This window comes from Acaromyces ingoldii (genome assembly GCF_003144295.1).
Source record: "Acaromyces ingoldii strain MCA 4198 unplaced genomic scaffold FA10scaffold_5, whole genome shotgun sequence".
In the NCBI taxonomy this organism is placed as follows: Eukaryota; Fungi; Basidiomycota; class Exobasidiomycetes; order Exobasidiales; family Cryptobasidiaceae; genus Acaromyces; species Acaromyces ingoldii.
Genome location: NW_020290251.1, coordinates 1,228,329 through 1,242,042, shown reverse-complemented (window position 1 = coordinate 1,242,042; position 13,714 = coordinate 1,228,329). Strand labels below are relative to the sequence as shown.

Sequence of the window (13,714 nt, the reverse complement as noted above, 5' to 3'; positions counted from 1 at the left end):
TTTTGCAGCACCATTTCTTCTCGACTGCTTACCATCTGCCAATATTTTGACGGTTTCGGAAGTCGGATTTTCGAACAGCCTCAACACGCGAAGCAGGTTCAACCTTGGGCGCTCATCAGCTTGGACAACGACGAAGACGACATTGACGACGGCGGCAACGGCGGCGACATGGGAGGAAGTCCAGCACCGGCAGCTGGAAGTGGAGAGGCTTCTTCATCCACTGTCTCTGAGCTCCCGCCTCTCAACCACGACATATATGCGCCGACAGGCCCCTTTCTCCAGCCAAAACCCAGCGGCTCAGAGTACGGACGGCCGAGCCTGCTGCGCGCTGGTTTCCCCCTCTATCCGTCCTCTTCGCACTTTGTCGAGAGGCTCCAGATCCACGTCACGGATGTACTCGATGACTTTGTCGACGACTGGACAGAAGCAGGCGATGAGGAGCGCGAGTCCGGGCCCTTTGTCCTCTTTCGGAGGAACTGGGAGAACCTCAACCTCCATATGGTGCAGTTCTTCTGGAGCGAGAATGCAGCGACACGGATCGCCTTTTACGAGACGTGGACAAGAGTGTGCTTAGGTAAGTGCCTGCTCGAGAACCCTCCTTGCCTCCCCATGCTCTGTGCTCATTAAAACATGATGACAGGTCATCTCTCTCCCCTCCTGCCCAGCCAGGAAGAAGACGATGTGGAGTCAATTGAGACGAGACGGCTGCTCCTGCGAGCCGTCGGTGCCGTCTTCTCTGTCTACATCATCCGCTATACTACCATGCTTGGCACCAGGATCCAGACGTGGGATAGAAGAAAGAGACCGCTGGTTGACATCGAAGCCGACCTCCACCGTGTCCTCGTCTCTTTACCAGAGCGCATCTCCGACGAGGGTATTCTCGCCGACGAGGCCTATCTCGACTTTGCATTCATTTTCGATGACCTGCTCGGAACCTCTCACGACGATGGCTCCGCCTTTCACATCCTTGCGCCGACTGATCTCGGAGCGCGAAGGCCGCTTATCACGAATCATCTGTCGACCCGTGCCTTTACGCAGCGTCAGAGTCGACCGTGGGGAACACTTCAGGAAGTCGATGGATCGACGAGATACCCATTGACCAAGTCTGAGCTTGGCCGGGCGCTCGTCAGGCAGAGACTCGGGCTTGAGCATGTGGTGCCTGTTCAGCGCGAGCGGAAGGACACCCCTCTCCATGGCCACACAGACGAGCTTACGTCGAGTCGGCACTCCAGCAAACGCCTTCGTCTTGATCTGTCTGGCGTGTACCTCACTTCGGCACATGGACCACAGAAGCCAAAGGACAAGGCCGAAAAGGAGCTCGAACAAAGCCTGCGCCGGGTGGCCGAAGCCAGGCAAGGCTACCTGGACGACGGCGACGTCGTGCGACGACTGCTGAGCAAGCAGGACACGACCAAGGAGAGAAGCAATGAGCGCGCTTCTCCACTCAGCAAGCAAGAGTCTCCAGTCTCGCTCGAAGACATTGTAGAACACGTTCAGGCAACGACGGGTCGTGCAATCGAACGCGCCTACGATGCGTTTCAGGAGCGCCAAAAGAACTCCCAAGAAGACCCCCAGAGAGGGTCCTCATAGCGAGACTCGCCGTCTGGCTCCTATTAGACGTATCCCACTGTACCATATCCATGCGCCTGACATGTCCCACATTGCTCATCTTGTAAAATTATCATTCCCATATGACTGGCCTCGCTCTCTTTTGCTGCTTTCGTGTCATCTACACGGCCTCTTCCTCCTTGACGGCGAGGACCTTCTGCGAGAGAGCCTTTGATCTCCGAACGAAGCTGTGAAGGGGTCAGCGTCAGCTACAGAAACAATACTGCCCAACTGTGACCACTAGGAACGCACTCGTCGTATTGGCACTTTTCGTACGTGTGTCTGTGTATGCACATCGTCAGGTTAGATACGGAGAGTGCGAGAGGGATCAAGAGGCTCGGAATCTCACCGCTCATCCTCGCACTTCCATGGAGCGTACAGGGTCTCCTTCCGGCACTTGTTGAGCGGAATCAGCAGCCTTTTGGATGAGGACATCGATGGAGGGGTGGGCGGGTCAGTAAGAGCCTTTTCAAGGGAGAAGAGTCGACGACGAGGAGAAGCATAGCGCCACTCACGCGCTGCAGTTGTCGCGCCAGCCGATGGGCAGGCGGGCCGCGTTGGACTCTTCGAGCGAAGCGACGTGCAGTTGTTCCTCTCCCATGGTCCCGTCGCTACTTCTGGAGATCGATGAGATGAAGTTCGGTGCAGGTGCAGGCAAGCGATGGGTCGTCCAGCCTTCCTGTTGCGCACACACCTCGCAAGCCACGTGGATTTTTTTTAAAGAGGTAGCCTCCCCCCTTCCGCGCGAGCGCGCGCGCGTCCGCTATTTTCGTCCGCAACCCTCGCGCAGGACCGATTGGATTCAATTACCTCTGGTCACACGGCCTGGGACAGTTTTATTGCGCTTTTGGTTTAAGCATCTACGACGAGATCCGGGACGCAAGACTTGGCCTCGCGACATCCAGTGCCAATGGCAGAGACGGCGAGCGGGGAAGGAGGCAAGGCCACGACATCAGCGCGGACAGAAGCTGCAGCTGCAGTCGACGCAGGGCAGGGAGAGGCGGCGGCGTCGTCGGCGCCCCACGCGCAACAAGCTGGGGCTGCCTTGCCGATGCAGGTGCCGATTCCCGCCTCGATCAAGAGGCTCTCGTCAAGCTACCTGGATCGAGGTGCGTACCATGCTGCTCTAGAATACCTCTTCTTAGCTGGCGTTGAGCTGACATTATCGGACTTGGGCCGCCCACAGAAGCAATGGCCGAGGGAACCCCACCCTTACCGAATGGCGCGCAGCGCTTTCATCCACTCTTTGACGAGCCGAGGCTAGAAGAAGGGCAACGAGAGCAAGCGGCTGGCTCAGGCGAGACACAAAAAGACGGCAAGAAACCTGCGAATGTCTATGTGCCGTCGTTGGATCTGGGCGAGGTCGCAGAGGCGTATCCGAGCCCCTCGGGCAACATCGTTCCGCCCATGCCAGAGGATGACTCGTGGAAGCTGGGGCCACCGCCGCTCAAGGCGCCAGTCGGAGATCCGTCACTGGAGCAGCAGCAGCAGCAGCCTCCGACAGGGGTGAGCAAGATCCATTTCTCAGAGGAAGATGCCTCAGCAACTGACACTGCAGAGCAGCAGAGTGCCGCGTCCAGCACATCGGCTGGAGGCGCAAAGTCACAATCGCCCATCGCCTCTTCTTTCTCCCAACCTAACCGGCTGTCCGGCTCTGGGCCCTCGACCGAGGGCGGGAGCAAGACAGGCTCCACCTCCTCACTGGGTGAGGGGCCCAGCGCAGGCGTGGACTCTGACGTGCGAAGCATCGACTCGCAGGCCATCAGTGCACGCTCGAGCCCGACTAGCTTTGCGCCCCTGCCACGGAGAGCGTCTGCCGCTGTGACGGAGGCGTCGTCTGCAAGCACGCTGACACGGGCAGGTGGCTCGGGGAATCCGCTCCCGCCGCTCAAGGTGCGCGACTTTGCATTCGACGAGACGGACCCTAGGCATGTGGGCGCGAGAGACGTCAGTGCCCCATCGCAGCGGTCCAGCGGGGCAGGAATGGGCATGGGCATGGGAATGAGCATGGCGTACTCGAGCAGCGGAGGGAGCGGGAGCGCAGGAGGCTTCCATCAGGACTGGACGAGCGCCGAGCTCGACGAGGAGAGCGACGAAGACGACGAGCAGGATGATGCGGGGACCGGTGGCCTGCCGCACGGGCTGTATGTCGCCGCATACGACTTTGCGTCCGAGAGCGACCACGAGCTCAGCGTCAGCGTGGGAGAGAAGGTCAGGCTGGTCGGGCACGTCGATGGCGGATGGGCCGTCGTCGTCAAGATTCTCGAATCTCTTTCCTTGGACGAGGAGGGCCAGCCGCGGGCCGGGACAAAGTCGGAGAAGGCAGCAGAGGGCGATCATGGTGATGGGCAAGAGGGCGAGAGGCATGGCGAAAAGGGCCTTGTACCAGAAGGTTATCTTCAGTGGATAGACCATTGATTTCGTTGCGGCAATGGCCAGGGAGCAGGACGTTGCTTGGGCCGAGCCCCCTTCCTGCTGGCTTTTCCTTCCCCATTTGCTGGGGTTGGTTGTACATCAATTGCACGAACTTTTCCCACCCTCTTGTCATCTCTTTCTGGCAAAGAGAGGCTCTCCCTCTCTTCCTCTCCTTTTTCCTCATATATTCTCTCTCTCTCTCTCTCTCTCTCTCTCTCTCTCTCTTCAACTGCTTCACACAAACCCAGTCGCCGCTCATGTATGTTCGTATCTTGGTCTCTTTCTCTCTCTTTCAGAGACAATCTGGTTGCTCCCTCTCCTCTCCTCCCCTCTCCTCGTCACGCCACGTAAAAAATGATAATTGTGCTATTTTTCTGTCCCATTTACCTGCCTGCCGCGAGAAGGGGGCGAAAGATGGTCTTGTCACTCGGAAGGAGCATGTGCTCCTTTTCGCGTTCTCATCATCATTGATGCTGCAGTAAGAACAAAGACGGAGATTATTTTGCAATCGCCGTGCTATTGAATGGCGAGACCAAGGCGTCTAAAAGCATGCGGCAGGAAGCACGATGCGAAGAGGCCAATGGCATGGTAGACAAAGACCTTTGTGAGGACGTCTACATCGTAGTGGCGAATGTCGTCCTCACTCGACGCAGGAGTCTCCTTTTCGTCTTGGCCAGCGGCAGAAGTTGGGATTAGTCCAGCATCAGTGCCATTCGGGGCGTTGTTGTGACCGTGAGCGTGGGAGTTGGGATGATCGGGGAATCTGAACCCAGCATCCTCCTCTCTTTTCTGCCTTAGTCGATCCTCTTCGCTGAGCGCTCCTGCGATGCGCCCACTCAGCGAGTCTCCAGGCAGGTGTGCGTGGGGATGCGTAAAGGGAACAGGCAAGGCAGAGCCGTCTGACATTGTGAATTTGACCTTGGACGGCTGAGGAAAGGCAGCGCCTTCCTGCCTCTTGATCGAATTTGTCCGCGCTCGCGGCCGAGTCTGCGTGGGTTTGGGAGGAGGTGCAGCCTCGTCGGTGGACGAAGTGTAGTGTCGCCGTGGCAAGATGATGCCAAAAGTGCCCTGCAGGAATCGAAAGATGGGCGGGAGAACGATGCGGCAGACGGTCTTGACCACGACGCGCACGGCCAGGATGCAGGCGACACCGACAAGAAGCATGATAGCAACTCGCGCGACGTTGAGGAGCTGTGCAAGCATCGGGCGGCTTTGTGCGCTCTCGCTGAGCGAAGAGAAAGGCTCCCTGATGGCATCCAGAGCTGGCTCGACGAGAGACGACAGAGGGGTTCTGGACGAGACGAGATTGGGAAGCGAAGGCTTCTGGGCGTAGAGACCCCCGTAAAGAGGATTATCATCCCGTGGGAGTAGGCCGTAGCGCACGCCCAGCCACCTGCCTGTCACAATACCCATGACCACGGCGAGAAAGGCGATGGCGTCCTCGAAGCAGGGACAGTCGTCGAGGGGCTGAGGATGGACAATGACCATGGCGAGGCCAGCGGCGTTGACCACAATAGGCACGGCCCATCCCTCGGTCATCATCAGCCGCTCGATGGTTTCAAAGTAGAACCACTGAACCAATGTCACGGCCGCTCCCAAGAGACAGCCCGCGATGCAGTCTGACACTTCGTCAGCTTGGTGATTGTTACTGCAGCCGCAAAATCTAGCTCACCCATGACGCTGTGCATGCCAGCATATATACGCCCGTAGACGACCGAGACGAGATAGTAGGCCAGTCCAACCTCCCAGAGTCGCGAGTTGAGCAAGGGGGAGAATTCCTGTTCACGCAGCGCACTGATCCAGAGGTAGAGGTATAGAGCAATGCTGACCGAATTTGTGGAATGAGTGGACAAGAAGCCGTACTCTGCACCGAAGATGGTCAGCTGCTGGGTCACCACGTCTTCCTAGGCACCCGTGAGGTCTCACCCAGATGCGTCGTGCCTACGACCAAACGTGTCACCGGTGGCGAGTAAGGTCTTGGTATGCACAGTGCATCTTTGAGAGCTGAGGAGAGGTAGACGCCAAATGCAAGCACGTTGACTAGGCCTCTGCCAAAGTAGGCATTTCCCGCCCAGAAGGCCATGGGCAGGAAGATGAGGAAGAACGAGTGGGTACCGAGCAACGAGGTGTAGACAAAGTACCGGTCCAGCCTTGGATTCCGCACCATTGCCTGCAGCGCGGGTCAGCGTGAGTATACCCAACCTTCAGCAGAGAGGGAGTACGCACCTGGTGCTTGGCCAAAAGTGGCGATTCCCACCGCAGGTTGCGCACGAGCACCCGTCGTAATCGCCCCATCAGCGGGCCCAGGTACTCATCGTAGACTTCTTCATCGTAAATACCAATGTCTGTCGTCAGCAAATCGTCGTCTTCGCCATCTTCGTCATCTTCGTCGGCCGTATTCCCATCTCGGACCAGCCAAGCCGGTGGCTCCTGCATCTTTTTGACGTCGCTGTCCGTCGAAGCAAAAGAGCCCTCCTCGGTGCTGTTGTCCCTCGTCGAAAGCCGTCGCATTGGGGTGCTTGCGCCGCTTTTGGAGATGTCGCTGTCATAGTCCCCTGCAGCCCCGCTGCCCTCCTGCGAGTGAAGGCCATTGCTGGTGTCGTGCGATGCCGAGCCTTGGTACGACGGGTTGCGGCTTCCCCGTCTCCTCTTGCCCGACGTGGGAGAGGTGACATCTTCGATCATGGAGACGTGCTTGGGCGCCGGGTGCAACGTTCGAAGTCGGGAGTGTAGCGAGTCTGATGCCTTGGGTCGCAGGCCCAGATGGCTATGTGCGCCCGCGCCCTGCTTGAAGGAGCCCGAGGACGACGAGGGCGAGATCGGCCGTCGAATGGAGGACCCTGCTTCCTCGTTGGTGCTCTTGGCACGCTGCTGCAGTCCGCTTGCATTGCCGGGACCTGTCTGGGCAGCAGTGCTGCTCGCCACATCCCCGTCTCTTTGTTTCGTCGTCATATGTGGTCTGTCGTCTGTCTGTCAGTCGACCTCGTCGCCGCCGTACTAACGCTATTCCCTACTCTAACCTAATTTTGGAAGCACTTCTCGCTCCTCGCTCGCTCCTCGCGTTGGTGTCTCCAAAAAAGCACACCAGCCAGCCACCGTGACCCACGTGTCGCGGATAATTGGAGGGCTTCCTTCCTGACCGGTAACACCGGCGATAGGCATCCGGGGGGTTGGTTGGACAGGGCCTATTTCAGATTTGGCGTCCGCCATCGCTTTCCCCAGCTTTTTTCCTCTCTCTCTTTCTTTCCTCCAACAAAGGAGCCCGGGGTATGCGCTTGAGTCGACCAAGCCTACTCCACTCGCAGCTCCACCGCATCAGACGACGCCCCCTTTCCTTTCCGCCACGACTTGCCGCCACTTTAGGCGCAGCAGCAGACGCGACAATGAGCTCCAACGACGGGAGCGGCAGCAGCAGTGGAGGCAGCCTCTCGCGGCTCGCCCAGCTCGGTCGCCAGCTGTTGCCCATCGCACCCGTATCCACAAAGAGCAGCGGCAGTGGTGACGATGAACAACAAGAGCAGCTGGGCTCGCTCAGCTTTGGGCCTTCGGTGCAGCTGCCGGTGTTCAAGCCAAAGGACCTGAGCCGGTTACCCCAAGACCGGCTGCTGCTTAGCTTGGACGACCCCGTGACCCTCGAGAGCCTCGAGTGGATGGCCAAGAAGTACGCCCTGAACCAAGACATGTTGTGAGTGGCTGAGCGATCGAGCAGAGACCCGAAGCAGATCTGACTGAGACGAGCTCCCTGCTGGTCTCTTCAGCCTCCTTTCTCCCCCCGGTCCGTACGCCCGTCGACTGGCTATGACGTTTGCCGCGCTGCTCCAGCTCCCCATCGAGGTCGTCTCGCTGCACCGCGACATTGGCGAGGCCGAGCTGCTGCAGACGCGCAACCTCGAGGCAGGTGGCAACCTGAGCTACACCGATGGACCCGTCGTTCGCGCCATGAAGCAGGGCGCCATCCTCGTCCTCGAGGGCGTGGAGCGCGCCGAGAGGAATGTGCTGCCGCTCCTCAACAACATTCTCGAGAACCGCGAACAGGATCTGCCAGACGGGACGAGCCTGGTGCCTGCCTCGAGGCTTGCGTCCGTGCAGAAGGAGGAGGCTGCAGCAAAGCGCTCCGCGTCGCGCTTCCAGGCCGTCGACCCCCGCTTCCGCGTTGTCGCACTGGGCCTGCCCACGCCTCCCTACCGTGGCAATCCCCTCGATCCCCCCTTTCGCAGTCGATACCAGGCTCGGTGGGTCGAAGGAGTGGTGCCATCCACGCTGAAGCCTTCAACGACGGCGACATCGGAGCAGGCTGTCCAGCTCAAAGACCGCCTCTTTGAGTGGGCCTCGTTGCTGCGACTGCATGCGACGGCGGCCAGGGGTGCCGATGCCCTGCCCCCCGCCTCGCAGCTGCCCAATGTCCCCGCCACGGCCCTCTCGCTCCTCGACGATGTCGTCTCGCGCTTCCCGCCCGCTGAGCCCCTGGCTTCCCCGCCGGCCTCGCTCAATGACACTGGATCAGAAGAGGCGCAGGCGGCCCTGGCCCTCGCCCAGCAAAAGGCTCCGCGAGACGGTGCGCTCAACGTACCTGAGCGCACCAGGGATCAGATCGCACAGCGGGAGGCCGACCAGCTCAAGCGGGCCCAGGACCAGCGTGCAAAGGAGGCCGACAACGTGTCGCCATCGACGGTCACGCTTCTGGGCGCCGGCTACCCCATGCTGCACACGCTCGACGACCAGAAGTCAAAGCTTGCCAAGGAGCTCCTCTGGAGCACGGGACTGAACAAGGGCGTGGGCGCCGGCCAAAGTCCGGCCGACTCGGGAGCCGGCATGCTCGGCTACATCGTCACGGCAGTCGAGCGAGTCGACGACCGCACGGCCAAGCTCACGTTCAAGCAGGTCGCCAGCGGCACCACCGTCGAGCTCGAAGCGCCGTGTGGACCCTTGCCCTTTGCTCCCCTGCCCGCCACGGCTGGCCGCCAGGATGATGTGCTCGTCACTCCCCGGCTCCTCTCGATGCTCACGGCCATGCTCCAGCTCCACAGCCTTGGTCGCGACATCTGCCTGCTGCCCTCGGCCCTCGCTGCGCCTTCGGACAAGGGAAACGAGGATCCCGATGTGGTCGTCGCCCGGCAGGCCTCTTCGTCGACGTCAACGACGATCGGCCTCTTTGCTGCCGTGCTGGGCTACCGGGTCGAGAACGTGTGGCTGTACAAGGACATTGGCGGCAACGAGCTACTGATGCGTCGCGCTACCAGCGCAGATGGGTCGACGACGTGGGAGCCTGCGCCGCTGATCAAGGGCGCCAACGATGCCCGCCTGGTCCACCTCGCTGGCGTCGATGTCCTGGGACCGACGCTGGGCAGCCTTGCCCGGCTCATGCAGGACCGCGAGGTCGAGCTCTGGGCCGGTCTTCGCGCCACGCTGTCGCGATCGGGCCTCGACAGCGCCAAGAGTGCATTTGCAACCATCGACCCGTGCTTCCGGATCGTCGCCACCGCCGCCGCGGCCAAGCCCGAGTGGCTCAACGAGGAGGCCTCGACGCTCTTTGGCTTCGTCCAGCCCAGCCCCATGTCGCCGCAGGAGGAGCGCGCCGTCATCGAGGCCCATGCTCCTGGCTGCCCCAAGGACATCCTCGACAAGCTGCTGCATTTCGCCCACCGCTACCGCGCCTTGTCTTCCAACACCAACGTGGGCCTGGCCAAGTCTCGCCGGCTTGGGACCAGGGCCCTCGTCAGGATGGCTCGCCGCCTGGCTGTGCTGCCAGCCAGCACCGACATGCGCAGCCTCGTCGCCCGCAATCTTCTCGTCGACTTCCTTCCTCGCACCACGCGAGAGCTCGTCTCGCGCCTCCTCGACGAGTGTGGCTTGCGTCTCCGTGGTTCCGAGGGCGCATTTGAGTTCCAGCCCAAGGAGTTCCTCGCCGACCCCAGGCACGAAAACGGCCAGCTCGTGTTCGAAGACCGCAACATGCCCTCTCAGGAGCCTGTGCGCGTGCCGCTGTACGACGCAGCGAGCAAGGATGCCGAGGGCGGCTCACGCCTCATCCCGAGCATCGGCACCGGCTTCTACAACAACCCGACCCAGTCTGCCTTGCTGCGCGACCTGGCCGTCGACCTGCACGTCGTCGGCGAGCACATCCTCCTCATGGGCAACCAGGGCACGGGCAAGAACAAGGTCGTCGACCGCATCGTCGAGCTCCTCGGCCGACCGCGCGAGTACATGCAGCTCCACAGGGACTCGACGGTGGCCCAGGTGCTCCAGCTCGTCGAGCTCAAGGAAGGAAGGCTGCGCTTCGTCGAGAGCCCCCTTGTGCGTGCCATCCGACTTGGCCGCGTCGTCGTCGTCGATGAGGCCGACAAGTGTTCGGCTGCCGTCACGGCCGTGTTCAAGTCGCTTGCTGAGCGCGGCGAGCTGTCGCTGCCCGACGGCTCCCGCGTCAGGCCGGCCAACGTCGCAGGCGACGATGAGCGCGACGTGGTCGTCCATCCCGACTTCAGGCTTGTCCTCTTGGCCAACCGGCCAGGCTTCCCGTTCCTGGGCAATGCCTTCCTCGAGGTGCTTGGAGAGGGCTTCTCGTGCTACGCCGTGGCGAACCCAGACCTGGAGAGCGAGGTGCGGCTGCTGCTCCAGGCGGCTCCCTCGGTCGACGAGGGCCTCGTGCGCAAGCTCGACCTCGCCTTCCACGACCTCCGCGACGCCTTTGACGCCGGCCTCGTCACCTACCCCTACTCGCTCCGAGAGCTGCTGCACATTGTGCGGCACATGGACAAGTACCCCAACGAGTCGCTCACCGATGTCTTGCTCAACACGCTCACCTTTGACATCCACCGGCCCGAGGCGATCCAGCTCGTGTACCAGACGCTGAAGCGGCGCGGGCTCGACGTCGATGGGCTCACGCTCGCGGCGATTCGCGAGCGCATGGAGGAGAAAAAGGGCGACAAGGGCGGGCCCCGCATCGAGTGGGACCCCAAGAAGCTCGGCATGGACACGTCGCTCGATAAGCCAAAGCAGGGCAAGACGGACCCGGAGAACAAGCCCCACCAGGGCGGCAACACCTGGAAGGGCGGCACGGGCGGGCGCGACACGGCTGGCCTGGGCGGCATCGGGGGCTACGAGCGCTTCAATGCGGGCCACGAGGTCAAGCAGGTCCCCGACAGCCTCAAGAAGGAGGTGCCGGAGCACATCAAGAAGCAGGCCCGCGAGATGGCCCAGCGCGCCCTCGCCGAGAAGCTCGCCGACGAAGGCATGACGGCCCACGAGGGCGCCACGTACCACAAGTACAAGCGCGAGCTCGAGGCCCAGATCCAGCACCTCGTCAATGTCCTCAACGACTTGCAGGCACAGGCAAAGGAGCGCACATGGCTCACGCGCCAGCAGGAGGGCGAGCTCGACGAGCGGCGCCTCACCAATGCCCTCACGGGCGAGAGGGCCGTCTTCAAGAGGCGCCAGGAGGCACCCCCGGAAGTCGGTGCTCCCCAAACAAAGCCCAAGCGCATCAGGTTCCTTGTTGATCTTTCCGGTGAGTTGAGAGCAAATGCTTGCTTGCTTGCTTGCTATTTGCTCACCCTCGCTCGTTCTCTCTAGCATCCATGATGAGCATGGCTTACGATGGCCGCATGGAGCGAGAGATCAAGACCATGCTGATGATCATGGAGGCATTCAGCCATGTCAGCAAGGACAAGTTCCTCTACGACATTGTCGGCCACCACGGTGAGAGCGCACACGTGCACCTCACCACCACCGACAAGCCGCCCGAGACGATTGGGAAGCGGTGGAAAGTACTGCGGGACAGCGACGCCACGATGTCGTTTGTCATGTCGGGCGACTCGACCCTGGAGTCGATTGCCTGGGCCTGCAAGGACATTACCAAGCACGAGGCAGACGACTACTTTGTCATTGCGCTCTCGGATGCCAACCTGCCGCGGTACGGCATCACGATTGCCGCGCTGGAAAAGGCCATGTCGACGAGCGACAAGGTCAAGTGCGCACTTATTTGCCTCGATCGTGGCGAGGACGGCAAGGAGCTGGCTCGCCGGATGCCGGGTAAAGCATACCAGGTCTCTGAGATGAAGGCGTTGCCCCAGGTGCTGAACAGCGTCCTGACTACCATGATCGATTAGAGACTCCCAGATACAGGCCACGCCGGCCCCTTCCTGTACCTAGACAGTGCCAAGCGGAATTCATTACATTGCGGACGCGGCCTAGATAGTGCCGAGCGAGAAATGCTACACTGCAGACGCCCGAAAGGAGATCGAACAGCGCTGGCATTGCTGTGTGTGGCGGGACGAGAAGAAGGCCGATATCGCTGTCAACCTCTCTCGAGGGTATCGGAGCCTAGAGAGCCACTAGTGATAGTTGAGCGCGTCTCTCGGCTCCGAACGGCTTCTTGTCAAGTGGCCGACGAAGTAACTTTACACCGTGCTCTTATCTCTCTGCAATCTGACCTTTCAGAGATCGAGCAGCTGTCTAGCAAATCTCACGACGAGAAATCCGTCTCGATCGGGGAAAAGATGGCGCGCACCTCTCTCTGCATCCTTTGCATGCCTATTTTCCCATTTTTTTTTCTTCTCATTTTTCCCGTTCCTGGGAATGCGCCCACGATTATCCGATTGCAGCCTCTGTTTACACAGCACGTACAGAGAGAGAATCGAGAGGGCGAGAGTTGTGCGTGAGAGGTGTGGCTGCGTCGACCGACGGCTTGACTACCTCCGCCCACGACCCCACACTTCTCTCGGCAGGCAGAACACTCGAAAGTGCTCCACCAAACTTGGAATCTTACATGAGGTTACTCCTTCTTTACTCGAACTCGAACTTGAAGGGAAGAGGGAAGAGGTGGGTAGGAAAGGCCCAGGAAATTACTAGGGAAAAAAGAAAGCAGGATAAAAGTTTTCAAGAGGTAAAGCGAGCAGATGACATGAGATGCAAAGAGTGAAAAGTTGGCGAAAGAGTCAAGAGGTGAGGTGTGAAGACCATTGCACACACAGTGTTTCCTCGGCAAGGGGAGGAAGTCCGCACAAACAGAACGGGTAAAGAGCTCTCTCTGGTCGATGTACTTAATCCCGCCCCGGCACTTCCACAGAACATAAGCTGATGCATCAGGATGCTACTGATGTCAGCTTGTCTGCTGTTCACTGTCCAATTCTGAAATTCCTGGACTTCCCATGAAGTGTGCGACCCACAAACGAAGCCAGACACAGGGCTCAACGCCTCAGGGCGTCCATAACTCCTACCAATGTTGACCTGTTTTGTCCATTATTCGCGTTGCCGACACGCAGCCGACGAGAAGGAGCCAGTCGGTCTGATTGCTCGGATTTTTTTCTCGTCTTCTTTTCCGGGGCAAATGACACTTCTCTGTTGCCTACATCGAATTGGCCCATCGGTGCCATTCTTCTTGTTTATTTACCTTTTGAATGGAGAGTGCAGCCGAACGAAGCGCGCGCAGAGACTCAAAAGGAAGCGAGGGATCGAGGCGTACATCTCTCCTTTCCCCCACTCACGTACCTCCTAGCGCTTTCAGAAGTTCGTGTGCTCGCACATATGAAGCTCTTGTTCTCGTCGCTCCTGCGTCTCTCGACTCTCTCCGCAGTCGTGTGCGCTCTTCTACCGACGCTCACCATTTCGGTTTTAACGTCCAGGCGTCCTGGCCTGTCAGCCAAACCAAGTACTGGCTTGTCGCTTTCTAAGCACCCTACCTTTCCTCCAAGTG

General features: G+C 60.0%; 5 protein-coding genes across 5 annotated transcripts; 3 read left to right on the top strand and 2 right to left on the bottom strand.

The window, feature by feature from the left end:
• The first annotated feature begins 86 nt into the window (after window positions 1–86).
• FA10DRAFT_165031 (hypothetical protein) lies at window positions 87–1,772 on the top strand. The gene is made up of 2 exons (XM_025518183.1): window positions 87–574; window positions 641–1,772. The coding sequence occupies exons 1-2, from the start codon at window positions 169–171 to the stop codon at window positions 1,588–1,590; spliced, it is 1,356 nt and encodes a 451-aa protein (XP_025375704.1). The 5' UTR covers window positions 87–168; the 3' UTR covers window positions 1,591–1,772.
• Window positions 1,521–2,209, bottom strand: FA10DRAFT_254738 (hypothetical protein; the record flags this gene model as incomplete). The annotated part of the gene is made up of 4 exons (XM_025519742.1): window positions 1,521–1,796; window positions 1,861–1,890; window positions 1,958–2,026; window positions 2,124–2,209. 4 exons carry the CDS (start codon window positions 2,207–2,209, stop codon window positions 1,730–1,732), a joined length of 252 nt encoding a protein of 83 aa, XP_025375703.1. The 3' UTR covers window positions 1,521–1,729.
• Window positions 2,210–2,370: 161 nt separating this feature from the next.
• FA10DRAFT_281014 (hypothetical protein) lies at window positions 2,371–4,299 on the top strand. Its single transcript, XM_025523661.1, has 3 exons — window positions 2,371–2,717; window positions 2,795–3,114; window positions 3,172–4,299. The coding sequence occupies exons 1-3, from the start codon at window positions 2,519–2,521 to the stop codon at window positions 4,024–4,026; spliced, it is 1,374 nt and encodes a 457-aa protein (XP_025375702.1). The 5' UTR covers window positions 2,371–2,518; the 3' UTR covers window positions 4,027–4,299.
• An 87-nt stretch (window positions 4,300–4,386) lies between these two features.
• Window positions 4,387–7,043, bottom strand: FA10DRAFT_268689 (PAP2-domain-containing protein). The gene is made up of 4 exons (XM_025522429.1): window positions 6,250–7,043; window positions 5,950–6,193; window positions 5,696–5,887; window positions 4,387–5,642 (listed from the first exon to the last, which is right to left on the bottom strand). Exons 1-4 carry the CDS (start codon window positions 6,973–6,975, stop codon window positions 4,540–4,542), a joined length of 2,265 nt encoding a protein of 754 aa, XP_025375701.1. The 5' UTR covers window positions 6,976–7,043; the 3' UTR covers window positions 4,387–4,539.
• A 152-nt stretch (window positions 7,044–7,195) lies between these two features.
• Window positions 7,196–12,228, top strand: FA10DRAFT_268688 (hypothetical protein). Its single transcript, XM_025522428.1, has 3 exons — window positions 7,196–7,708; window positions 7,782–11,527; window positions 11,593–12,228. Exons 1-3 carry the CDS (start codon window positions 7,407–7,409, stop codon window positions 12,126–12,128), a joined length of 4,584 nt encoding a protein of 1,527 aa, XP_025375700.1. The 5' UTR covers window positions 7,196–7,406; the 3' UTR covers window positions 12,129–12,228.
• Window positions 12,229–13,714: the final 1,486 nt, after the last annotated feature.

Coding starts and splice junctions, on each gene's coding strand:
- FA10DRAFT_165031 (XM_025518183.1), top strand. CDS start 169: ATGGGAGGAAGTCCAGCACCGGCAGCTGGAAGTGGAGAGGCTTCTTCA. Junction 575..640: donor GTGGACAAGAGTGTGCTTAG/GTAAGTGCCTGC, acceptor ACATGATGACAG/GTCATCTCTCTCCCCTCCTG.
- FA10DRAFT_281014 (XM_025523661.1), top strand. CDS start 2,519: ATGGCAGAGACGGCGAGCGGGGAAGGAGGCAAGGCCACGACATCAGCG. Junction 2,718..2,794: donor GTCAAGCTACCTGGATCGAG/GTGCGTACCATG, acceptor GGCCGCCCACAG/AAGCAATGGCCGAGGGAACC. Junction 3,115..3,171: donor AGCAGCAGCCTCCGACAGGG/GTGAGCAAGATC, acceptor ACTGCAGAGCAG/CAGAGTGCCGCGTCCAGCAC.
- FA10DRAFT_268689 (XM_025522429.1), bottom strand. CDS start 6,975: ATGACGACGAAACAAAGAGACGGGGATGTGGCGAGCAGCACTGCTGCC. Junction 6,194..6,249: donor CACTTTTGGCCAAGCACCAG/GTGCGTACTCCC, acceptor CCCGCGCTGCAG/GCAATGGTGCGGAATCCAAG. Junction 5,888..5,949: donor CGTAGGCACGACGCATCTGG/GTGAGACCTCAC, acceptor TCTTCGGTGCAG/AGTACGGCTTCTTGTCCACT.
- FA10DRAFT_268688 (XM_025522428.1), top strand. CDS start 7,407: ATGAGCTCCAACGACGGGAGCGGCAGCAGCAGTGGAGGCAGCCTCTCG. Junction 7,709..7,781: donor GCCCTGAACCAAGACATGTT/GTGAGTGGCTGA, acceptor TGGTCTCTTCAG/CCTCCTTTCTCCCCCCGGTC. Junction 11,528..11,592: donor GTTCCTTGTTGATCTTTCCG/GTGAGTTGAGAG, acceptor CGTTCTCTCTAG/CATCCATGATGAGCATGGCT.